The sequence below is a fragment of the Balaenoptera acutorostrata genome, chromosome 5, assembly GCF_949987535.1.
Source record: "Balaenoptera acutorostrata chromosome 5, mBalAcu1.1, whole genome shotgun sequence".
Taxonomy (NCBI): domain Eukaryota; kingdom Metazoa; phylum Chordata; class Mammalia; order Artiodactyla; family Balaenopteridae; genus Balaenoptera; species Balaenoptera acutorostrata.
The window spans coordinates 127,548,117-127,574,568 of NC_080068.1; the positions used below are offsets into that span (position 1 = coordinate 127,548,117).

At 33.8% G+C, this 26,452-nt stretch overlaps 1 protein-coding gene across 4 annotated transcripts in view; it reads left to right on the forward strand.

Annotated features, from left to right (window-relative positions):
* FAT4 (FAT atypical cadherin 4) overlaps positions 1-26,452 on the forward strand; it is a 171,669-nt gene that overhangs the window by 53,502 nt on the left and 91,715 nt on the right. For all 4 annotated transcript variants that reach the window (XM_057546733.1, XM_057546734.1, XM_057546732.1 and 1 more), the window contains one exon: positions 19,259-19,390. In XM_057546733.1, coding sequence (XP_057402716.1) covers positions 19,259-19,390 — 132 coding nt within the window. The remainder of the gene's footprint in view (positions 1-19,258; positions 19,391-26,452) is intronic.

Here is a 26,452-nt window from a genome sequence, read left to right on the forward strand (position 1 = left end):
GTACATCCAAAGTGCCTAGTACAGAGCCTGGTCCTTGGTAAACATACTATGATAATGCTCTATAAGTGTAAATTACTTTTTAAAAATATTTTAATAGATGTCATGTTACTTAATTTTTAGAATGACCTGAGGTAGTGTGCCAAGAATTATTAACTACATTTGGTGAGTTTGAGATACTTAGATCACACAACTAGTAAATGGCAGAACTGACCAAAAAAAATAAAAGGTACAGAAGGAGCTTTTCAAACAGTCCTCTTCGTAAATATATGTCACAATGATTCATGATTAATCGTGTTGTTAATATTGAGTATGGAATTTTTATGAGTGAAAATCACATTTATTTACATAATAATAGTGGACTGATTTCAAATCAGTTTTGATATGCTTGCACCCTTACAATAGTCCAATAAGAAAGACAGTATTATCATATTCATGATTATAGACATAGAAATAATAGTTGAGAAAAGTTGTCTTGATCAATATTACATACACTAGCAAGTGGAAAACCCATGCTTTTAATTTAAGGTCGAATAGGAGGAATCTTTGCTTTTATGGATTTCTTTATGTATTTAAAATATTTTTATTTTAAATTCTAAATCTAACACCTTTACTTTTTAAATAGTATATATTTTTCCCTTTTTTACCAAATGTTAGCTCTTCATTGTATTGAATTTAGAAAATACCGTAAAGAACAAAACAGAAATAACCACCATTAATAATCTGGTATGAGTAATTGAACTCCTTTAATCCTAAAAAAAATTACAAATGTGAAATGTGTTTTGAAATTTGTGTAAAAGCTAGAGTATTATTTGATTTAAATCTATTATTTAAGTTTAATTTAGTGAAGTAACAGTAATTTTATGAGTTATTCAAATCAGAATTATAGTGATGTGGTCTCACATATATGAAGTAAGTCAACATGAGGAATATTTTGCTTATAGTTTCCTTTATTTATCCTGATTTTATCTTAATTGTGCTAACTAACAAAGGCATGTTTTATCTAAAAAGAGATCTGGATAAGGGTCAGATCTCTAAAAAATGTTGACGTTTGTTACTGTGAACCTAAAATATGTTCCTTCTAATAAGTGAAGCTTTATTTCTTTAACTAGAATCTACATTTCTGTGTGTGTGTATTGAATGTTTGTGTTCTGTTGATTACAAACAACACTTCAGCAGTGCACTATTCAATACTAGTACTAACATCCCTTTTCTTAATGAGCACTAAATGTGTGCCAGACACTATTCTATGTGCTCTACACCCTTTATCTCATTTAATCATCACAACAACCCACTGAATGTGGTACTTTTATTATCTCAAAGTTACTGATGAAGAAACAGGGGCACATGCAGGTTAAATAATTTTCTAAGTTCATATAGATAAAAATGACAAATCCAGGATTTAAACCCACTAATAGCATGCTTGTCTACCTTTAGAAATAAGTTGTAGGCAAGGAACAACCCATGTTTAATATCTAATTTTAAATAGCCTCTAGATGAAGATAACAAATGTATTAGAAAATAATGGGAATTATATGCATTCTATTTCAGGCTATTTTTCCACTTTAAATAAATTAAGATAAATGGCATATTTGTTAAAGTGTGAAATGTTAGGAAAAAATCTCAGTTCTAGTCATAGATCTCTACTAACCCTGAAATTAGGGATACCACTTTAACTCTTTGACCTGGAATTCTTTATTCAAAAGAATCAAAGGAGATGATTTCTAAAGTGTTTTCCAATTCTAAAATTCTATTAAACCACCTTCTATGTTATCATTTGATTGTCTGTGAGTCAGTGAATGTAGTCATGGCTTCAACCTTCTCCACATGTTTCTCTTGCATCCTTACTTGTAAAGTGAAACTGAGTGTAATGAAAGAATGATAAACCTAGTCACACAAGCCCCTATTTTCAAAACTATGAAGCATCAGTGTAATTTAACAAGCTTGATAGTATTCCATGACACATAATTATAACTATTCTTTAGAAAAACTCAGAAAGGAAGATGCTGTCTATAAACAGCCGTCTTTGTTGGCTTCAGTACAAATAAATTATATAAAATAGGCATCACTTCCTTATTCTGTAGATTTACTGATTTCAAAGGCCTCTTACCTACTTTTTAAGAACTTTAGCAAGATAAAATTCACTTTTCATAAAGTTCATCCCTTTAAGGGGTAAATTCCCTGGTTTTTAGTACATTCACAGAACTGTCCAAATTGGCCCGTATTTTCTCTCTTTGCTTGTTGAAGAGCATCTATCCCCACAAAGTGTTCGGTAGTGGCATTCTACCAGTACTTGCTGAATAAACCACTTCATGGATATAAGGGTATACCAGAGGGAGCCAGATAATCCTAGCTAAATGCAGATGAAATAGCTTGTAAAAACACAAGGAGTAATTAAGTATTCAGATATAGATTCCCAGAGGCATGCAAATAGATGATTAAAATAACATGTTTATTTGTAATTTTAGCACCTAGAGAAACAGTGTGGGCTTGTAAGCATCAGATAAGTTGCCAAGTATGACATTTGTCTCATATATTTGGAATCACTTTATGTGGGGCTTAAATTCATAGACACATCTTAACATCTTCAGAGCAAAATGAATTAACACTCAAGAGTAGTTTTTTTTTTAAATAGATTGTCACTTGAGAAAGGGCAACATCATAACATTTAGTGGCAAAAGTTGAAATTTTTCTATGGGCCCTAGTGATTTAACAGCTCATAAAACCAACAAAAAGAAAGTTTGATCCTTATTTTAGGTTCCTTCTTGTTGATTCTAAGTTGAAAGCATAGCAAGAACGTTTTCACTGGCAGTCTCCTTTATCTTAAAATTTAATGGTACAACATATTTGTCAAAAGCAGCTAAATTATTTCTCATGTGTACACTTGGTTGAGGCAGTTATTACTATAGAAAAGACAAAAAAAAAAATGAGATTTTATTCCCTATCTTGTTTCACCCGCAGCTCCAATGAGCATTTGCCTGAGTGTTCCTCTTCATTTCACTGAATGATTATTCTTTATGTTTACTCAGTCCTTGGTCACCCGCTTGGGTGCCCTAATGTGTGGGTTCCCTGGAGTTTGGGCCTGGAACTGTGTATTATGAAAATTCTGTCTGGTGATTCTAATTTGTAAACCTCGTTAGAAACCACTGCATTGAAAGTAAGTAAGCTCTTTTTTATCTCTGCCCTGGGTTCAGTAGTTTTCATTATCCAGTAGATGTCTTTGTAACTTACCTCAAGAGATTTTCCTGACTTTTGATGCCGTCCACAAAAGCATTTTAAGGAACTACTTAATCACTATTTTTAACTGATTCTAAGATTTTATTAAAAAACATTTTAATGTGTGATAATTACTAGTAAGTTTTTCATTTTAATAAGAAATTACTAAGATTTATAGTCACTGGCACTATGTGATGACTATGTTGATAGTCACCATCATTATATGATGACTTTATGTTTGTCTGACATTCTGCAAAACTTCATTATTTTTGCATTTGGAAGCTTCATGTTATATGTGAAGAAGCTGAGCCTTAGAAAAGGTGACAGGTGCCTGGATAATAGCATCAAGATTAAAACCGAGGAATGTAGAGGTAACTTTGCTAAATCTCACCCTGCTGATTAACAGAGACCTTATTTTCAGCAAAACAACATATACAATTATTGCTATTAATTTGAATTTTATTGAGTATACATTTAATTTGAAAATTTTTATTGGTTTCTGATTTGTAAATACATTTACAAAGTTTTTACCAAGTTTATACTTTTACGTATTTAAGAATGTACTGTTTCCACTCCAGATTATGCTATTCTTCCTACGCTTATGTTTTCTTGCCTTACACTTCATGTTATTTCTGAAAGTAGACCCCAAATAAGCTAATTTTGGTTTCACTAAGATTTTCTTAAATATAAACCACTAGTAAGTCTTAAATATATTATTTTATGACTATTAACTAATACATACTTGAGTGGTTATTTATTCTTTTGTTACATATGTTCTGAGTAATCATGCACATTTTATTTTATTTTATTTTTTTGAGCTGGTTTCCTTTTTTTAAAATTTCTATTGGAGTATAGTTGCTTTACAGTGTTGTGTTAGTTTCTACTGTCCAGCAAAGTGAATCAGCTATATGTATATATATATCCCCTCTTTTTTGGATTTCCTTCCCATTTAGGTCACCACAGAGCACTGAGTAGAGTTCGCTGTGCTATACAGTAGGTTCTCATTAGTTATCTATTTTATACATAGTATCAATAAGTGTATATTTGTCAATCCCAATCCCCCAATTTATCCCACCTCCCCCCTTGGTATCCATGCATTAATTCTCTATTTCTTCTTTGTGAATAAGATTGTCTATACCAATTTTTTCAGATTCCACATGTATGCATTAATATACGATATTTGTTTTTCTCTTTCTGACTTACTGCACTCTGTATGACAGTCTCGAGGTCCATCCATGTCTCTACAAATGACCCAATTTTGTCCTCTTTATGGCTAAGTAATATTCCATTGTATATATGTACCACATCTTCTTTATCCATTCCTCTGTTGATGGGCATTTAGGTTGCCATTGTTACAAAAAGAATAAAATACCTAGTAATAAACCTACCTAAGGAGGCAAAAGACCAGTACACAGAAAACTATAAGACACTGATGAAAGAAATCAAAGATGACACAAACAGATGGAGAGATATACTATGTTCTTGGATTGAAAGAATCAATATTGTGAAAATGACTATACTACCGAAAGCAATCTACAGATTCAATGCAATCCCTATCAAATTACCAACGGCATTTTTCACAGAACTAGAACAAAAAATTTTACAATTTGTATGGAAACACAGAAGACATTGAATAGCAAAAGCAATCTTGAGGAAAAAAAACAAAAACAAAAACAAAACAGAGCTGGAGGAATCAGGCTCCCTGACTTCAGACTATACTACAGGGCTACAGTAATCAAGACAGTATGGTACTGGCACAAAAACAGAAATATAGATCCTGCACATTTTAAAAGACAAGTTATTAATCAAATTAAACTTTTAAATTTTAGATTTTTATAGGTAACATTTGCTTTTCCTGAGCACTGAACTTCTAAGAATTAAAATATACTCTAATTATGAATAAACAGATTAAAAAATGTTGGCAAAGCCTTGCAAACCAAGGCAAAATTAGAACATTTTAGTTGATTTTAATATTACCTTAGCAAATAGAAATAAGAAGTTAGATGTTTTAAAAATATTCATTAAAAGTAGAGAAAACCTTGTTCATTTATTCGCACAACTATTGTCTCTAGTAGGCAATCAAGTATGAATTATAATTTGTGGTTTCCTTTAATGAACAGTTTGCTCAAGCAGAAAACCTGAAAGAATATTACACACAGGGTTGTGACAGCTTATTGAGACCTAGAGCATAAGACATGAGCACTCCTCTCCTCAAACACTTACAATTTAAAAAAATTCATAGATGTGAGAATAGCCATTGCCAGACAAAAAGTATACCTACTCTGTTCCACACTTACAGATATATTTCTGGTTGCATATATTGTATTGAATTGGATATAAAGACCAATGAATTTAGGAATATAATCTTTAAAACCTAAGCTGTTTGCAGCAAAATGTCGTTGTAAGAGCCCAAGATAAAGGATAACTTTAAGAATGTCATTAGGTCGATGAGGTCAGGAAAGATGGTTTTGATCATTGTTACACATCTACCACTTAAAATAGCACATAGTAAGCCTTAAGTAAATATTTATTGGATAAATTAATGAAAAACAACTACAGAAGTATAGTTGTTGCTCAGAAAGGTAATACATGACACATCAGTCATTTTTAATATAAAAATAAGCTGTAATTTAATATTATTTCTTGAGATGGGTATTGGGTCAGAAACTTTTTTTCCTTATCACTGATGAGTCATAAAACTAATTTGAAAATCACAGAGAATCTCAAATTAGGTCCCTGAATAGACAATTATTAATTGTGAAGTATCTTCTTTTAAGGAGGTAATATTTGTGTTACAGATTCTTGGCTCCAGGAATTTTATACATATCTTCTAATCTTTGGTTTTGCAAATTTATTTTTTCATGTGACTAAAAAAATATTTATCATTATTCCTGCTCACCAAATATTGCAGTGCAATTTTTCAAATAGATATGAGCATATCCTTTAAATTTAACAACATTCAAAACACTATGCAATAAAATAAGAGAAAAAAGTTCATGCTCAGTGTTCACCATTGTAATATAACTTAGATTACTTTCTCAGTTGCTACTATGAAAACTTTAAACGTAGGAAGTAAACTGCACTGAGAAGATTAAGTTTTCCTAAAGGTGGTTTCATTGGCAATGTGGTAACTGGGAACTATGTTCTCTATTGTAGAATGTTTATGAAAACTGCTTGGTTAGCAATTTCATTGGTTTTACTGAAAGCTCATGATGTACAAAAAAAAAAAAAAAAGATGTGCTTTGTGAATAAGAACTGTATCCACACAAGGATCAACAGAAAAACCCTTGATTAAATGAAGTGTGGAAAATGGTTACAAGCTCATTCCAATATCTTTGAGTTTGCAGTTACTTGGAAGCATAAAGTTTGTCGTGCCTTAGTTTTGACACGGAATATACTTTTTTAAAAAAGTGAGAACAAATTTTATTTTATTGCCATGATTAAAAACATGTCAAAGAGAATGAAAAATGTTAACATATTAAATCAACTTTTAAAAAGTGAATTAATAGATTGTAGAGCTCTAAAACAAACACATCGATATTTTCTAGTAAATAAATTTTATGTATTTAATCTTTCTCTTCACTGAATTTTGAATTTAATTCATACTTGTTATATTTTAAAGAAGGAAATTTCCAACTTGTATTTCCTATGCTTTTATGGAGTTTATTCTTAGGGAAATTAGGTGGGTGAAGGTGGTTTTCTACTACAAAGACACAAATTGAAAGAGGTAAACTTAGCTGTTGTAAATACTATTACTACATTCAAATAACAATATTAACTTGCAAGGGTCTTTTTTTGTCACAATCAATAGTCTAATTTGAGGGTTTTGTTTTTTTTTTAGAAAATACTTTACAAAGAAAGACTATGCAGTGTAATGGACAAATGTTTTTGGTAAAGGGGAATTTTATATGAAAATTTGCACAATGATTTTTCATATATATACATAGAATATTAAAAATTGTCAATAAAAACATGACAATGCTTAATCACACTTTAGTATTAATAAAAAAGTTAATAAAGACTATTAAAACTGTAATTTATTCTCTTATTAAAAAGTATTCTCTGATTAACTGAAAAAACACTCATAGGCTCTAATATCTAAATACAATCACTAGAGGAAAGGGATAGATTTCCTGTAACATTTATTAACATAAGCAGACTGTGAGAATTCTATTAGTCTAGACAGGAGAACTGCAATGTTTCTTTTGTTTTTCTTATTAATTTTGACAGACTTGAAGTGCTTGCAATTCTGCACTACCAGGTTTCCATGAATCCCCTACTCTGATATAGTTTAATTTTTGCATACTTACCATGGGTTTAAAAAATGCTTTAAAATGGTTTTTAAAAAGTTACTTAAATATGAGTGCAGAAAAAACTAATTAGTAATGGAAGATTACATGAAACATTTTTCTTTTGTTTTGGTTTTAGTGAAAAGAATATGCCTTTGAAAAATAAAATCAAAGCATCTATTGATGTCATCCTACTCATGGTTATAGAGTCATAAATTGAGAAAGAGTGAGAGTATATTTGGACAAAATAATCAAACCATGTTATTTCATGGAGATGATTACTTGTAGTCAGTAAGTATTTATGATTGGCATATCTTTTTCATTACTCTTGAGTCTAATCTCTTAAAGTATAGAGATGTTTTATTATATTTTGCTCATTTTTTTCTCTTTTCGAGAGAGTACACTTCTGTAGCAGTTCAATGATTTCTTTAAAGTGAAATACTTTTTAAAAAAATGTATTAATCTTCTTATGATACTGTTATCACACTAACAAATTTGGTACTTTGGCTTTGACAATGAGAAATAGAAGACAACCTTCCACACTGAAATATCTTTTTAAAGAAAATGTATTTTACCATTTATTTCTTTATTTTTTACATTTAAAAATATTCTTTCCTATTAATTAGTTTTTACTTTGATAAACATCAGGGAATCATTCTTAGGACTTTCGCTACTCAATGTAATTGTTACAGTTGATGGTTCACCCCAGCTGGTGTCCTCTGCTCTTAATTTTGCATATAAAATACCATTCTCTTCATTTTTATGTATATAACTACAAGATGTTCTACTGCAATAAGCATACTGGCTTTTAAATCATAGAATAAATGTAAATTAAGTGCCTACTGTACGCTAAACACTATGCCAGAAACTAAATGTTCCATGTTCCACTGAAGCTTAGTAGAGAAACTGTCCTTCTTAATTCATTGAAATAGGCTTTCTAAATATAATTAAGCACAGTGCATTGCAAAAAATTTATGCTTTGACAGTGAATTCAAAGTTTTCAGAAGATATATTTTATATTTTAGATTAAAGTTATATTCACTCCCGATTATTGATGAGCTAATGCTGTTTCATATGAATAGAAATTGTTACATTTTTTTTTTGTTTTTTTTTTGAAATTGTTACATTTTTGAAGTTAAAAAACCACAAAACTATAAATGGGACTTCAATTTTACAGTGTGAAATAGTTGTTTAAAATATATAAAGAAATACAAGCAGTATAAACTAATAACCAACTAAAATAAGATAGAATAGCTATAAGTCAAAACATGATGTCTTTGGTATTGAGTAATAGAAATTTCTTTAAAGGTGAAAGCTAATGTGCAAAGGTGAAATGGGGCAGAGGGATCATTTTGGCATTGTAGCAATTCCATAAGAAAAGTCTAGCCAGGCCTCATGTGGGTACTAGAAAACCACTAAAGGCGGGACCGCTTATTCATAGGAGCTGCATTGTAGTTGTGCCATTATTATTTTCTTGTAGTGTTTCCTATTTTTTTCATAAATTTCACTCTTAAGAAAGACGATTTCATTGACTCAACCCAGTCATAATTTGTTCCTCTTGGGTCAAGTATTCCCACCCTCTTGCTCTAATTTTTGGATTGTGGGAGGGGCGGGGGAGCTTGATCAAAACTTGATCATATCTTGTTTTGCATTGTCCTTCTAAAGGGGCATGGTGTGTTAAGAATGGGAAGTTATACAGGGTAGGAAGATGTTAGTAAGTTCATAGCATTAAAAATTACCTCATAGTAAGGTATACTATGGTATCAGTAAGGTATACTACAGCTATCAGTATACATTAACTTTTTTTTTCTTCTTTTTGCCCCTCATTTTAAACAGAACAGTAACCCATTATTTAAAACATAATAATTAACATATTCAATAAATGAATCCATTTTTTTTGCCTTAACGTATCTGTCAGCTATTGCCACAATAATGTTGCATAATAAAGAGCCACACAATCTCAAAGCCCTACAGCAATACACATTTATTCTCATGCATCTTTGTGTAGGCAGTTGGGTTGATCTAGGCTGGGCTCAACTGGAAAGCTCTGCTTCAGGCTACAAGTCTCTCCGTGTCAATGTCTTCTCTATTCAATGTCTGTTGTCTGGTACTAGTGAACGAGCAGGGACATAGTATTCTAGTAACCATGGCAGATGTACAAGAAAGCAAATACATTTCAAATCTGCACTTGGGTCATATTTGTAAATATCCCATTGACTGAAACAGTATCATGGATGAGCCCAAAGTCAAGAGGCAGAGAAACTCCACCTAAAGGTGGGAGAGACTGTGAAGTTGCTTATAGGGATGGGTGAAGAATTGGGATCAATAATTCAATCTACCACAGCTTGTATCTTTAATATAAATCAAACTGCTTTTCTATTTTTCAGCAGTCTTAATAGAAGCCTTTTCTTTTAAAAAAATCCAGGATCTATTAAGTCAAAAAAAAAAGTGAAGAAAAATTTGGTGGAATATTTTAATTTGTTTTTCTTATACTACATTTTCCTTTTGATGTGTGTTTACCACATTCAGATGAACAACTGTTGAAAAGTGTACTCCAGGATGCTTTTGCAGGGTGTTTGTTTTGAAGACTAGTATAAAAATTTCCATAAAGTTTCATATGCAACCACAGATATTTTAACTTGATACTTTATTCTGCATTTACTTTTAGGCGTCCTTAAGAATCTGTTAAAATGCAGAAATTATGCGGTATTGATTTCAGGAAAAGTTGAAGTGGTTACACATGATTGCCTTTGCCTTAAAAGAAATCCTTATTTGGTTCTAATTTGAACAATATTGAAAGCACAACAAAACTAGCTTTTTATTATGTCACCACACATTTGGTGAGTTATGGAAAGCATTTTATGTCAGGAATGGAGTTAACTGTGTCTTGTCCGCACTTCTAGCCATTCTTGTCATTTCTGGCTACTGTCCAAGCCTGCCTGTGACTCATACATACTTCTTTCCTGGTAAGAAATGCATTGAAATCCCGGGAACATATGCTGCTGACTGCTAGAAGAGTTTTAGTGGTGAGAGATTAATGTAATTGCTTTTGTTTGAGAAATATAATTGGTCACAGTTACATACATGTAGCTTATATGTGAAATATGTTCTATTTTAAAACTCATGACAGTCATTTTTATTTTGCTTTTAAAAATGATGCTGAAAGGAATCTAAAATGTATATGCTTCCTTCTTTCCTCTTATTCCAGAATAGTTGGAAGGGAAAAAAGTACAAACTTATGTGAAATAAATGCACAGATATCTAAATATACACAAAACTTAATTTAAATTTCAGGTGTAAAGTTTGAAATGACAAAGTATTTGTTAGCCTAAAATTCCAAAAAGAGTATTCTAATTCCCAAATTAAATGTTGCTTCCTCAAATATTATCATTATTTCATGTTTCTCTTATTAAAGTGTTTTCTCTTCAAAAATATAGTAAAATAATGTTTAGTATATAAGGTAATATTTTAGTGCTAAATTTCTGTGAAATACATGATTTTTCTATTTTTTCTTGTCATTCTGAAGAAACACTGTACCTAAATGCAAAGATTTCCTTTCTGATGATCCCTGAAGCTTCAGTAAAGCTGGCGCCTGCAACAGACCTGTGTTCTCAAGAATTTCTAGTTCATGTATACATGCAGTAGTGGTGCTATTAATTTTCTCTAATAGGTCACATCTAACCCCTACTGGTCTTCCATTGTATGGGATCATAGGTCATTTTTCCATAGTTTGATTTCCCCCATTTTCTTCAAGATTTCAGTTTCAAAAGTTCAGAAATACCATCAAGATGAGACAGTACACTATGATTACAGCTACCACAGACTCTTGTGTATAAGGGTGGTTATACATCATAAATAAATAAATACCTCAAAGCATTGTTCACAGACTATGATTGGACCTTCCATACCTATGCAGTCCAAACAAGACATTCCTGACATTTAGGGACTTTTAGATGTAAACTGTTCTTTGCTAGGGCTCTCTCATAACTAAAGTATGAGTCACTTGCAAACCATAATAGATTTTGGCTCTGCAACATGATGAAGTGTTCTGGATGTAGTGAAACACTTCACCCAGACTTATGGCAGCAGAATTCCCAGTGGTCACCCAAAATAGGGAAAGAAATGAAGAACAAAATTAAAGGAAATATGCAAACCCTGGCACCATCCCTTCATGGAAATACAGCTCTTTATTCTTGTTGTTAAGAGATGGAAGTACTTGGAGTTTAAACCCATAAATGACAGTACAAGTAGGTGTTGAATTTTCTTGTTCCTAATGACTGAACTTAACCTCATACTTGAAATTTTAAAAAGGGGTAAGATATATGCCCTACCAAATGAAATTATTTGGTTAGTTCTTCTACCAAAAGGCTAATATAGAATGTCAAACTTTCTGCAGAAATGTAATTAGACCTTCTGCTATGTATTCTCAATATATATAGGCTTTGACATAAATTTACTAAATAAAGCCTTGTTATTGGAAGCCAACATAGCGTGCAAAATGTGTCAATCCCACTGAATTGGGTGAATCACATAGTATTTGGCTTCATTTGAAGAGAGGGAATGGGAAGTTATTGCCAAACATTTAAAATATAAATTTGATTATTTACTTGAGCCATGGTTTCGATATTTCTATCTTGATGTCTTTGTTTAATGAACGTTGCTCTTGATTCCCAAGTTTAATGTCAAGTCATAGAATGTTTCTTTGCACACACCACCCTGATGTCCCCCAGCACGAAGCCTCTCACTGAATTGCAGGCAGACTCATACTTCACACACAGCCTCATCTCAGACAGGAAAGGTGGAGTTTTCCTTTTCAGAGCCAAAGGAAGTGACAGCTCAGGCTTGATAGTTGTACTGATCCTGGTGTGGATTTCAGTTTGGTTACTTTGCTTTCAGCTTCAACTTCTCACTTGAACCTCCATACAGAAAATTAAATGCTAGATTTCAGCATTTTGTTTCACGCTGATGAAATAAAAATTGTTTTGAGTGTAAGATTAGACTTTATCCTCACTGAATTTCAGTAGCACCTACACAGTATAAACTAGGGCATCGTTTAGCAAAGTGTTATTGGAGTGACATCATAATGACCCATTAAGGGTAATGCACATTTGAATGACCTCAGTTATTTTTTCAGGTTTATTCATGACTTTTGTGGCATTTAGTGTAGTTGTTTCTGAAGCAGTGATGGGCATTTCATAGTATCTTATATTCCAATCTCCCAACTGGGAGATTTCCTGAATTGTTATTGTATATGTTTATACACAAGATGTTTTTCCTGAAGCTCTTTTAAATCATTCTTCTGAGTATAAAGTTATTGAATTATCATCAGATATAATGTTATATCATAAAAATTATACATGATGGCATCATGGACACACAAGAACTAGGAAATCAATGGAATTGGATTGGTTCTAAATATTATTGTAATATAGGGCAAATTTGATGAATACATTCCTTATATACCAGTAACATATCTAATTTATTAAATTTGCTGAACATGTGACTTAATAAAAATGTAAAAATAACCTGGGTTTTCTTTTAAAACAAATATCTCTGGAGAGAAAGTTACATGCTAGAGATGGATAAGTTGTGAAAATGCAAAAATGAGCAAGATAATTTTTGCCCTCAAAATTCTAGAAGTTACAAATTTGAGCAGTATAAATGATCTGTTAACCTTTGCAGCGACCAATTTCTATGATATATAAATGTGTTAAAGAAATCAGAGCAAAACATACTTCCCTTGAAATAAATATTTTTGGGCAGAATTATTAATTAAAAAGGTGTGTTTAAATACAATCTGGTGGCATTATCACAATATCTTTGGAGGTAATACATGTGAACCCTAAGCATTATTTTTGGTGCAATGATTTGTCACAATTTATGTGGCAATAGTAGTATTTGAGAAACTTGGAGTGTCAATTTCACAAAAATAAAAAGGCAGTAATGTAAATAATTACGTCTGGCACTAAAAAAAGCAACTAATCAAGCACTATTTGCTGTGATATGTCTTCTTTTACTGTTTTATAGTTTATATACTTTATGTCTTTCCCACCAACCATTTAGACTTTAGTCATTTCTGAAAATGAATATTACTGCATCTTTTGAGAAAAAGAAATAGCTTCTTTGTAGACATTTTAAAAGCAGTAACTTTTACTGATACCTACAGAGAATTTAGCTATTGTTTCTTTACTTGTAATGTATATCCACCACCTTTTTGCTGAAGGTTTAATAGTCTTCCAGTGACATCGATAAGGCAAACCTTCACAGATTATTTTCCCTTAATGTAAATATATATAAAGGAATTTAAAAATGAGCAAGAATGTGGATAAAATAGTATTTGTAGGGTAGATAATCAAACATTAATTTCTTCAAACATTATTTTCCCGTACACATCAAATGCATATTTCGTTTGAATGATCTCTGTCTTCGTGCAAAGATTAGAGACAGTGGTCTAAGGCGTATTATGCTGCTTGCTCCCTAGCGTGATTCTTTCCACAGATCTCTGCAAAAATCAGTGGACTAGAGTTAAGAGGCTGACAATAGTTTTTCTTAGATAAATCACTTGACATTTCAATGCCTTGCTTTTGATTAGGAGATGAACTTGATGAAATCTAAGATTCCTTCTAAGAATTTTAATATTTCTTCTTGCAAATGAATGGATTTCTAAACCTTTGTTGTATTATAAATTCTGCAATCTTACAAAAGAAAAAAGAAAGATTATTTTTCAGAACATGTTATGTAGGTTGCAGGAAGATTGTGAATTAAAAATATGTTTTGGGGCATTTTTCATCCTGATTCACTAAGAACCACTTTATTTAGCTTGCAGAGAGATTGTGTATTTAAGAATATGTTTTTAATTGTGGTTGAGATAGTGACCACAATGCAATTATCAGTTCATTAACTAGAGAATGAGCTCATAATGGACCTTGATATTTTAGTCAATTCCTTAGCCTTGAATATAGTGTATTACTTCTGTAATATCAACTTAATTTAGTGAAATACCATATTTTATATTTACACATATGTAATGATTTGATAATTGCTATTGCTAACTAGCAATTGCTCATTTATTATGTAGCTGTATTCTGATTTATTGACTTAAAAAATTAAAAGTAAATCCCCAAGATATAACATCATTCCTGATGCAGTGCAGAATAAAACTATAAATTGCATATAACAGGAAACAAATTTTAAAGAGAAAAGCATTGTACTCATTTCATAGCAACTATTTGCACAGTAAGAGTTTTAGTTTTTAAATATCCATTTGGCTATTCAGCAAGTGGCATATCAAGGATTCTATTCCTTCAGCATAAATAAGTTTGGTGACAATATTTAAAGCCATATTTTTAATTAACTTCTACCTTTACAAAACTACCAAAAGACAGACCAATTTTTAATGAATTGATCATTAGCTCCTTAATCTCGGTCATGTTTTTGTCTTTAAATATCATCATTTACCAAGGTTTCACTGCCTAGGGATCAGATGCCTCATCTTAGAAAGTCATTATTCTGAGGGTACCTAAATGGTAATGGAGTGATGGCCGTAGCCAATACCTATGGTTCAGCCGTTAGCTGTAGCTGATGTTTTTGCTATGAATAAGTCAACCAAAAAGCTACCAACTGCCTTTGTAATTGTAGCAGGTGAAACCACATATGTTCCTTAAGGGTCAAGTATCTAAGCACAAAGGTCAACATTTGATAGGCAGGCATAAAATATGCAAGTACCTTATCTTAATGGTGTAATGTTTCTTTCATCTTTGAGGGTCAATTTTCACCAACTTACAGAATTGACACCTTAAAATGTCCCCAGACTTAAGTTATGGAAGCTACTGGCAGTTTGTATTTGTTTTGTTTTCATTTAAAATACAGCCACTTGTGAAGGGAAGCTTCTGAGTTCAAAATGTGATATTTTTCGGACTTTCCTGGTGGTCTAGCGGTTAAGACTCTGCGCTTCCAATGCAGAGGTCATGGATTTGATCCCTGGTCGGGGAACTAAGATCCCACATGTGCACAGCTTGGCCTAAAAAATAAAAAAAATATTTTAAAATGTGATAGTTTTTACAAAATAATATTTAAATGCAATTATTTTGCTTATTTCAGGTCCAAACAAATATAAAAATAGATGTAAAACACTAAAGGGGCAATTCTGGCACTAAAAGCTTAGCTATGCTGTAGTTTTTGGTATGTCTTTTAAAAGAATGGAATGTATTTATCAACATATACATTTTTTAGTTTAGGAATTATATTTTAGACAGTTTTTAAATCGCAGAATTTTAAAATAAACCACTAATAGCCATTATCTGTATTATTTAAAGTTATCTAATTTGTACAGAAAGAAAGGACTCTTTAAAAATTATAATGTCTTAATACTTATTTCCAGATATCTTCTCTAAACTTTTAATGTTTGACTCCTGTGTTTTATATGATAATATTTCAAAACAAATCATACCAAATCTTAGTCCAAAGAGGGGGTAGTAATGGAATAAGACTCTCAGGTTGGTGGCAGATCCAAGAGAGTGAGCCAAGTGCATGTTAGGATCTGGAGTCATCAAGAGAGATGGTAACTGCCAAGGACAAGATGCAGGGCAGTTCAAAGAATTATCCATGGTGTGGGGGACTAACTTCTTGGAATCAAGATGTCATCAATGTGTTTTCCTGAAGGTAGTTGTAAATGTTTCTATTTGTACATATTTCCATGATCAAACTTCATTTCTTCCCCGCAAGGGATGGTGGCCTTATTTTCATCTGTATTTTTAATGACTAACATATACCCTTTATGTGATAGATCCTAAAATATTACATGAATAAATATTGGAATCAGTGACCACCTCACAGGCAAACAGGGTCCATGATCTTGGAATTCTTGGTAGTAGAAACATGGCAGACCGAATCAGAAGTGAAGGGATTGCAGGATGACACCTACTTACGCCAATGAGTTCAAATATCCTCTCCTAGGTAATTCGTACCCCAGGCAATTGAGGGAATCTAGAGGAGTCATGCTGAACGCTTTTCAGGAATACTTGAGGAAGTGTGAAGTGGAGAAGAGAGACTGGACAGTTAGAGAAAATATCCAGATTTTTCTTTAAAAAGGAATATAAAGTTTCAACTTTTTGATTGGCAAGCTGAACTGATTTGGAAAAAGCATAGTCTGGCTTATTAAATGGATGCCCTATTGTATCCTTAACCAAAAATATAACCTTTGCATATATCAGATCCAACGATGAGATGTTCTAGATCTGTGTCTATAACTGGTTGATTCTAGATACATTCAGAAATGTTTAGTTTTGAACTCATTAATATTTAACTAAATTTATTCTTGCTAATAAAAAAGGAGATACTTTTCTGTACCTGAAGTGATGGAGTTGGCCAAAATTTCATAGAGAACACATGATCACAGACTTTTAGAGCTGTATCTAGGGATCACCTAGTTCATTTTAATTTTTTAATTCTGACAAAGATTTATAGGCTGACCCAAGATTATATGGCTAGTTAGTTCATATGTAAGTGTTCCAAATTCCAGACAGGAATAATATGCACATTTGTAAAAATATATTTATATAGCTGTGACATACTTTTCAGATATGATTCATTATGTTTATTGAACACACACACAAGCGAGGGAGGTATGTGTGGAGACAGAGAAAGACAGGTTTGCGTTGTAGTGAAGAAAACTTACTGACTTACTAGCTCTTAAACTATGTACCTTTGGTTAACTCATTTCTCTAATGGAAGATAATAGTACCTGCCTCATAGGGCTCTTTTGAGGATTTTATATGTATATATGTGTGTGTGTGGATGCATGTGTATATGTGTGTACACATACATATAACTTAAAACAGTTTGGCATGTGCATGTTAGTTATAACTATTAAAATATAGAAGGGTCTTGTTCAATTCATGCACTCATAATGAAGACTCTTTCTATTATACCCAACATGCTTCTAGTGTGTGGTACAGGTCGTGATGTATCTTTGATGTCATGTTTAATTGGTGCCAATCTGGATTCTCTTTACCCTCAATTTAGTGTTCTTCCTCCCCCCCACAGACATGCACATATACTTACATAAACACACACTCATATATGCATATTCTGTCACATATGCAGTCTCTCTCTTGTTCTGAGGAACACCTAGTTCTGTCCTGGTAGTTTGAAAACCAAGATCTACTTTTTATTGAATGCTTCCTTCTGTGCTAGGCATTTTGCCGGCATCATCAAGGTTTAGTCTTCATAAAATGGTCCAAGATAAATGTTATTATCCTAATTTTAAGATAAGGAGACAGAGGCTCAGAGAAATTAAGTGCTCCAGTTTCCCCAGTTAATAAGTTGCAGAGACAGAATCTGAACTCTGGTCTTTCTAATTCGAAAACTCATATTGTTTACAACCTTGCAAGGAAGTTGGAAATGCTCCTTATAGACTGCAGTTTTAGCCATTGTGGATCTTTTCTAAAGGAAGTGGTGTAGAGAATGATGTCAGCCAAAAAAGAAGTGGCAGATTTCTAACTACTGAGGCTGTCTTAACCATTTCCTAGACTAATTTGAGCCACTAGCTATGATCAAAACTGTCCTGTTAAATGGTGGAACTATAATAATTATTTAGTACTGAATTTTGTATATTGTTTTCTGGGTTTTTCTTTTTTATCAATTGCTCATCTGTTTACTTGCCTAGCTTTCCTGTATTTCCCACTCATTCCTTGCCAGAGAATAATGACAGTCCTACCTATTACTTCTCCCTCCACCCAAGCCCACCCTCCTCTCTTCCTGGAAAAGAAGAAACCAGAATTCTTTTGTTCTCTCCTAGTATTCATACTCATCACTCTTGGATCTGATGGAATTTTTACAGTATAACTATAAAAGATGACATTTCATCCTAGGAGAAAAATGTCCTGGTTATATCTGAGCTAAATGGATGGATGGATTTTTCTCCATGACTTGATTTTGTGACCCAACTGGGGAAACTTTCAGTTTTATTAGCAGCTGTCTCCCCTTTTCTTATCAGATATTCAGCTTTTAGCACCTAGCTCGAAAGAGAAAACACATGGTTTAAAGTTATTATTTAAACTTCACAAATTGTTATTTCTAAACAATTTTTCTTAGGTAGGGAAACAAATAACTCTGACAAGGATCTTTCAAACAAAGCTGTTAATATTTGCAATTTATATGAATGCTACATCTGAATGGAATGATTGTTTAGCTTTAGTCACATTAAGAAGTGTTGAAAGGAGTGGAAATAGAAAGAAAAGATGTGTGTAGTTTTCTTCCCCCAAAGATTGAGAGTTGACTTTAAAGGGAAAAATGCTGAGTGTTTCTTAAAACAAAATGTGAACTTCTTTATTTCCTTTGGACATTAGTTGCCAATATGTAAACATTTCAGGAAGAAATTTTATACAACCTCATCTGTGTGTCAGGCAACATTTAATGGTTGAAAGACAGACAGTCCTAAGTCTGAACAATTCTTCACTGGTGCACAAATCTGGGGATTAAAATGACAGTTGATCGTGGACCTATTCTATTATAAACTCCAAGTTGATCATTTAAAATCAGTTACGATCAACAAGTCAAATGATCTTTATTTGCCTTTTATATTTTCCTATAAATATTTCACAACTTTCTCTAGGGTATTTTCTGTTTTTGATGTCATATATGAAGGTTCTGATTCCTTTTGGAAGGACTATTTGAATAGACTCTCGGTATACAATTTAATTGGTATCTTGCAGACATACTCAATATTCATACATTGTTTCTTTCTCTCCTTGTAGGTAGAAATAACACTTCAGGATATCAATGACAATCCACCAGTGTTCCCAACCGACATGCTGGATCTCACAGTGGAGGAGAACACTGGAGATGGCTCTAAGATTATGCAACTAACAGCCATGGATGCTGACGAGGTAGTTCAGACACTCTCTCTGAATTTTTGAAACCTAGTATTCCAGTGATCTAACAAATTTCTATTGTATGTTGACAACATTTGTTTCCTAATAACTAAGGTTAAGCGTTGTGTGCTCTTTTCCAAAGAAATTAAGTAATTCTTGAAATGTGATATAGGAATGTTAAAATAAAGACTGTCTAGTCGTAATTTTCCTTTGATCAGCAGTTAACAGCTCAGTTCATTGCTGGCTACATTTTGGATTTCTATCCTATAGCATATATAGCTAAGAATTTATTTTTTATTTGTAATTGAAAAAAGCAAATTATTTAAAATTAAAAAAAAATTAAGGCTACCTTGCAACTTTTCATTTAATTTGCATATATACATATATGCAAATATAAATATATATAATTTAATTATAGCCTTATATATTTTAAGGAAATTATCTAGGTAGCTAATGAGTTTTCAATTCCATTAATAAACAGAAATTTCTTTCCTAGTGGTAAATTGAAATTTGGGGGCACAATCTAGATTTCTATCTTCTGTATTTATATTTTAAGTTAGCTAATGCTCCAAATGGCATGACAGCTTATATAATTTGTAATTTACATTTTTCCCATTAAAAAAATAGTATCACTTGTTTTCTCCTTCTTGCTAGGTAAAGGGTTTAATTAATGTTCTAGAGTTTTGGAAAGAGGAATAATGTTCCCCTACACTAGTATACCCTTTCCCTTTAAGCTAAGCCCCAAACAGGTCAGATAATTTAATATCCTTACCCTCAATTAAAATCCAGAAGTATCTGAAAACTTGATTTTTGGCTTATTTCTTTGACTTTAAAAAGGTAAATAATTCAATAGCAGACTAATTTTTAACAGCCAGTACAGAAATGTAATGACTTAGTCATTTATACATTTTGCCAAATTTCCTTTTCCTAAGGAAAAGGAAACAAAATAAAGCAAGGGCATTTAGGTAATTGTAGTTTTCTACTGAAAAAGATTTGGTGTTTCAAGTTTAGTACCTCCTCCTCAATTTTATATAGAGAAAAGTTTATTCCCAACTCCAGCTACCATTAAGAGTTGTGTGCAGAATATTTCTATTATTATTGATAGATATGAAATATCATCAACTATAATTTCGTAAATACTGCATTTCCTTAAAGCTCATCATTGATAATATATATTGGGATAGCTCAATTCATAAAATTTCATTATCTCTTATTTAGCAAAATAGCTAAAAAACAACAACAAAAAGGAAGCTCATGCAATTGCTATAAGCCTACGCAATCACTACATCAAATAATTGTAATTGTAACAACTGCTCTGTTAGCTATACTCTCTGTAGAAACAGAACGAATAAACCTCATTTATTTCAAGTGATTTATCCAAGGCAGGAAGCAATAATATGTTAATTATAATATATATATATATTCTGATGGGATACACTAGTCTCTTAAGAACTGATTGTTTGAAAGAGATGCCAACATTCAACCCTTTTAATACTATTATGTTGATACTGTTAAAATTTTATTTTCCTCTCTACTTTTTCTTTTCAAGATATGACAAAGAAGGGTTAATGCAAATGCAATGCTGCCTGCATGTTTTTTTTTTTCTCTCTTTAACTTTTCTGTGTGTGTGTATGCCCGCACACACTTGCATTGCCTTCAAGTTCATCTTTTGAGATGTGTTTATATTTATGATGAAATTTGAAGAAGGCTGGGAAAGTCCTATGTCTCTAGGTATTTACACCAACACGGTTTTAGTGTACTTTGTTTTATTTCTATTGAGCTTTGTTTTTCAAGTTAAAAAAAATGTAAGTAACCATGCTGGTGTTATCCTTAGGTGTTCCAGGTTTTTTTTTTTTTTTTTAATTACTAAATGTAAGGTGATGATAGCTAGGATATGCAAGAAGTGCATTTGAGGTGAGAAAGAGTGGGGAGTTAAAGGGACAGAAAGGGGTAAAGTTATAAAGCAGGAATAGCTAGGGAAAAGAAAGGAGAATTGTTTGCAATTCAGGGGGCTGTAGGGATGTTGACAATTTGTGCAGGATGTGACTGCCCCTGAAGACATAAAAATCACCACTGAGTATTTTGTAATAGGACCTGTGTGCGGGGGCAAGGAGCAGGGAGGTGGAAGGAGGAAAAGGCAGCAGAGGATGGGAGGAAGTAGTTTCACCTGCAACTTTAAAGAAAAGAAGGGGAGGAGACCTTCAAGATGGCAGAGGAGGAAGAGGTGGAGATCACCTTCCTCCCCACAGATACATCAGAAATACATCTACACGTGGAACTGCTCCTACAGAACACCCACTGAACTCTGGCAGAAGATGTCAGACCTCCCAAAAGGCAAGAAACTCCCCACCTACCTGGGTAGGTCAAAAGAAAAAAAGAAAAAACAGAGACAAAGACTAGGGAAGGGACCTGCACCAGTGGGAGGGAGCCATGAAGGAGGAAAGGTTTCCACGCACTAGGAAGCCCCTTCGTGGGCGGAGACTGCGGGTGGCGGAGGGTGGAAGCTTCCGAGCCACGGAGGAGAGCGCAGCCACAGGGGTGCGGAGGGCAAAGCGGAGAGGTTCCCGCACAGAGGATCAGTGCCGACCAGCACTCACCAGCCCGAGAGGCTTATCTGCTCCCCCGCCGGGGCGGGCAGGGCTGGGAGCTGAGGCTCGGGCTTCGGTCGGACCGCAGGGAGGGGACTGGGGTTGCGGCGTGAACACAGCCTGAAGGGGGCTAGTGCGCCACGGCTAGCCGGGAGGGAGTCCGGGAAAAAGTCTGGAGCTGCCAAAGACGCAAGAGAGTTTTTCTTGCCTCTTTGTTTCCTGGTGCGCGAGGAGAGGTGATTAAGAGCGCCTCTTAAAGGAGCTCCAGAGACAGGCGCGATCCGGGGTTATCAGCGTGGACCCCAGAGACGGGCATGAGACACTAAGGCTGCTGCTGCCGCCACCAAGGAGCCTGTGTGCGAGCACAGGTCATTCTCCACACCGCCCCTCCCGGGAGCCTGTGCAGCCCGCCACTGCCAGGGTCCTGTGATCCAGGGACAACTTCCCCCGGAGAACACACAGCGCGCCTCAGGCTGGTGCAGCATCATGCCAGCTAGCCCCGCATCCGTACCCCTCCCTCCCCCCGGCCTGAATGAGCCAGAGCACCCGAATCAGCTGCTCCTTTAACCCCGTCCTATCTGAGTGAAGAACAGACGCCCTCAGGTGACCTACACGCAGAGGCGGGGCCAAATCCAAAGCTGAGCCCTAGGAGCTGTGGGAACAAAGAAGAGAAAGGGAAATCTCTCCCAGCAGCCTCAGGAGCAGCAAATTAAATCTTCACAATCAACTTGATGTACCCTGCATCTGTGGAATACCTGAATAGACAAGGAATCCTCCCAAAATTTAGGCGGTGGACTTTGGGAGCAACGATATATATATATATTTTTCCTTTTTCTCTTTTTGTGAGTGTGTATGTGTATGCTTCTTTGTGTAATTTTGACTGTATAGCTTTGCTTTTACCATTTGCCCTAGGGTTCTTCTGTCTGTCCATTTCTTTGTTGTTGTTGCTTTTTTTTTTTAGTATAGTTTTTAGCACTTGTTATCATTGGTGGATTTTTTTGCTTTGGTTGCTCTCCTCTTTCTTTCTTTGTTTTTTTATTATTATTATTTTTAATAATTATTTTTTATTTTTTATTTTAATAACTTTTTTATTTTATTTCATTTTTTCTTTCTTTCTTTCTTTTTTTCTCCCTTTTCTTCTGAGCCATGTGACTGACAGGGTCTTGTTGCTCTGGCTGGGTGTCAGGACTGTGCCTCTGAAGTGGGAGAGCCGAGTTCAGGACATTGGTCCACCAGAGACCTCCCAGCTCCATGTAATATCAAATGGTGAAAGCTCTCCCAGAGATTATAGGAAAATAATAAGACACTGATGAAAGAAATTAAACATGATACAAACAGGTAGAGAGATATACCGTGTTCTTGGACTGGAAGAATCAACATTGTGAAAATGACTATACTACCCAAAGCAATCTACAGATTCAATGCAATCCCTAACAAACTAGCACTGGTATTTTTAACAGAACTAGAACAAAAAATTTCACAGTTTGTATGGAAACACAAAAGACTCCAAATAGCCAAAGCAATCTTGAGAAAGAAAAATGGAGCTGGAGGAATCCGGCTCCCTGACTTCAGACTATATGACAAAGCTACAGTAATCAAGACAGTATGGTACTGGCACAAAAACAGAAATATAGATCAATGGAACAGGATAGAAAGCCCAGAGATAAACCCACGCACATATGGTCACCTTATCTTTGATAAAGGAGGCAAGAATATACAATGGAGAAGAGACAGCCTCTTCAATAAGTGGTGCTGGGAAAACTGGACAGCTACATGTAAAAGAATGAAATTAGAACACTTCCTAACACCATACACAAAAATAAACTCAAAATGGATTAAAGACCTAAATGTAATGCCAGACACTATAAAACTCTTAGAGGAAAACATAGGCAGAGCACTCTATGACATAAATCACAGCAAGATCCTTTTTGACCCACCTCCTAGAGAAATGGAAATAAAAACAAAAACAAACAAATGGGAACTAATGAAACTTAAAAGCTTTTGTACTGCAAAGGAAACCATAAACAAGACGAAAAGACAACCCTCAGAATGGGAGGAAATATTTGCAAATGAAGCAAGTGACAAACGATTAATCTCCAAAATTTACAAGCAGCTCATGCAGCTCAATATCCGAAAAACAAACAACCCAATCCAAAAATGGGCAGAAGACCTAAATAGACATTTCTCCATAGAAGATATACAGATTGCCAACAAACACATGAAAGGATGCTCGACATCACTAATCATTAGAGAAATGCAAATCAAAACTACAATGAGGTATCACCTCACACCAGTCAGAATGGCCATCATCAAAAAATCTACAAACAATAAATGCTGGAGAGGGTGTGGAGGAAAGGGAACCCTTTTGCACTGTTGGCGGGAATGTAAATTGATACAGCCACTATGGAGAAGTGTATGGAGCTTCCTTAAAAAACTAAAAATAGAACTACCATACAACCCAGCAATGCCACTACTGGGCATATTCCCTGAGAAAACCATAATTGAAAAAGAGTCATGTACCACAATGTTCACTGCAGTGCTATTTACAATAGCCAGGACATGGAAGCAACCTAAATGTCCATCGACAGATGAATGGATAAAGAAGATGTGGCACATATATACAATGGAATATTACTCAGCCATAAAAGGAAATGAAATTGAGTTATTTGTAGTGAGGTGGATGGACCTAGAGACTGTCATACAGAGTGAAGTAAGTCAGAAAGAGAAAAACATATACCGTATGCTAACACATATATATGGAATCTAAAAAAATAAAAAAATGGTTATGAAGAACCTAGGGGCAGGACAGGAATAAATACGCAGATGTAGAGAATGGACTTGAGGACACGGGGAGGGGAAGGGTAATCTGGGATGAAGTGAGAGAGTGGCACGGACTTATATATACTACCAAATGTAAAATAGCTAGTGGGAAGCAGCCGCATAGCACAGGGAGATCAGCTCAGTGCTTTGTGACCACCTAGAGGGGTGGGATAGGGAGGGTGGGAGGGAGACGCAAGAGGGAGGAGATATGGGGATATATGTATATGTATAGCTGATTCACTATTTTATAAAGCAGAACTAACACACTATTGTAAAGCAATTGTACTCCAATAAAGATGTTAAAAAAAAAAAGAAAAAGAAAAGGAGGACATTTTTGGAAAACTGCATTTGGACTCTTATGTTTAAAAGATTAAGCTCCTGAGGTTGTTTTCCTTCTTGGATATGTTTTCTCTTAAATTTTTTAGTAGCATTTTAATGACTACTGACTATTTCCAATACTGGCTTTAGAAACCAATTTCTTTGGCTGTATGCCATGCATAACAGATACCTAGGCTTCCTATGGCATTCAGAATTATTGGCTGTTTCCTTTTTTGAGTGGTTTATAATAAATTAATATTAATGCTTTTAGGTAAACCTTCTATCTTCTTCTCTATTGTCAGCTCCTTACCTCTTAGTTAAATTTGAAAATATGTGTGTATATATATATATATATATATATATATATATATATGTTTGAAATGTTTTCTCTCTTACCAAATCATGGCTCTGTTTTCTTTCTTCATCTAGTTTTGAGTGGGAATCAATATTGAAAGCAAGGAGTTGCTTTTACTTTGTGGCCAGCATTAAATTGTCACACAACTATCCAGTAGATTGATTTTGCAAGATTAATAGAATTCTTTAAAATGCTAAGATTATGTAGGTAATCAGCAAATTATGTCCATATATTCTTTAGTTTATACACTTGTCCTTAATTACTAAATTGAACATAAAAATATTAGTATGTTAGAGAAACGAGTTGGTCACTGAAGAGTAATGCCTGGGTAAAGGAATCAGTTTTAGAAAGCAATATATACACGTTGAACGTAATTTAAATATCTTTTGAAACATGTGTTGAATCAAGATACACATCTCTCAGAAGCATGTGACATTGTCAGTCTCTTGTTTCCTTCAATAAACAGAATTATTATGCTTGTAATTGGCCAGGATACTCAAGCATTGTTCCATGGTACCATACGTGTTTTTGAAAATACTACTTAAGTTCATAAAATGCATTTGCAATTTATAGCTATTTACTTTTAGAATTCCTTCCACTTACTTTTGTCTCTGTGATTCCTCAGGAGAGTGGAATATTTTTAAACAGCATTATTTCCACTGGGCTACAGCTGAAATACGATATTTGTTTCTTGTAGCATTGCTGATACTGCATATTTGGAATATTAAATAAATAGACTTTTCAAAAGACCTAATTAAATCATTACTCTTGGCTACGCATTTTCAGACATTCACTAGAACTACTAATGCACCACATCAGCTGATTTTGAAAGTGAAAAAGATGGTTTATCGACATAGTCTGATGCCTTTGCTTCTGTTCAGAAGAATTATCATAAGTTTAGGAGTATTAATTATTATAGTAATTTTACAGACAGGACATTTCTAAATTTCAAACCATTTGTACAATAGCTTGAAATATGTTTTTGTATCTTGGCTT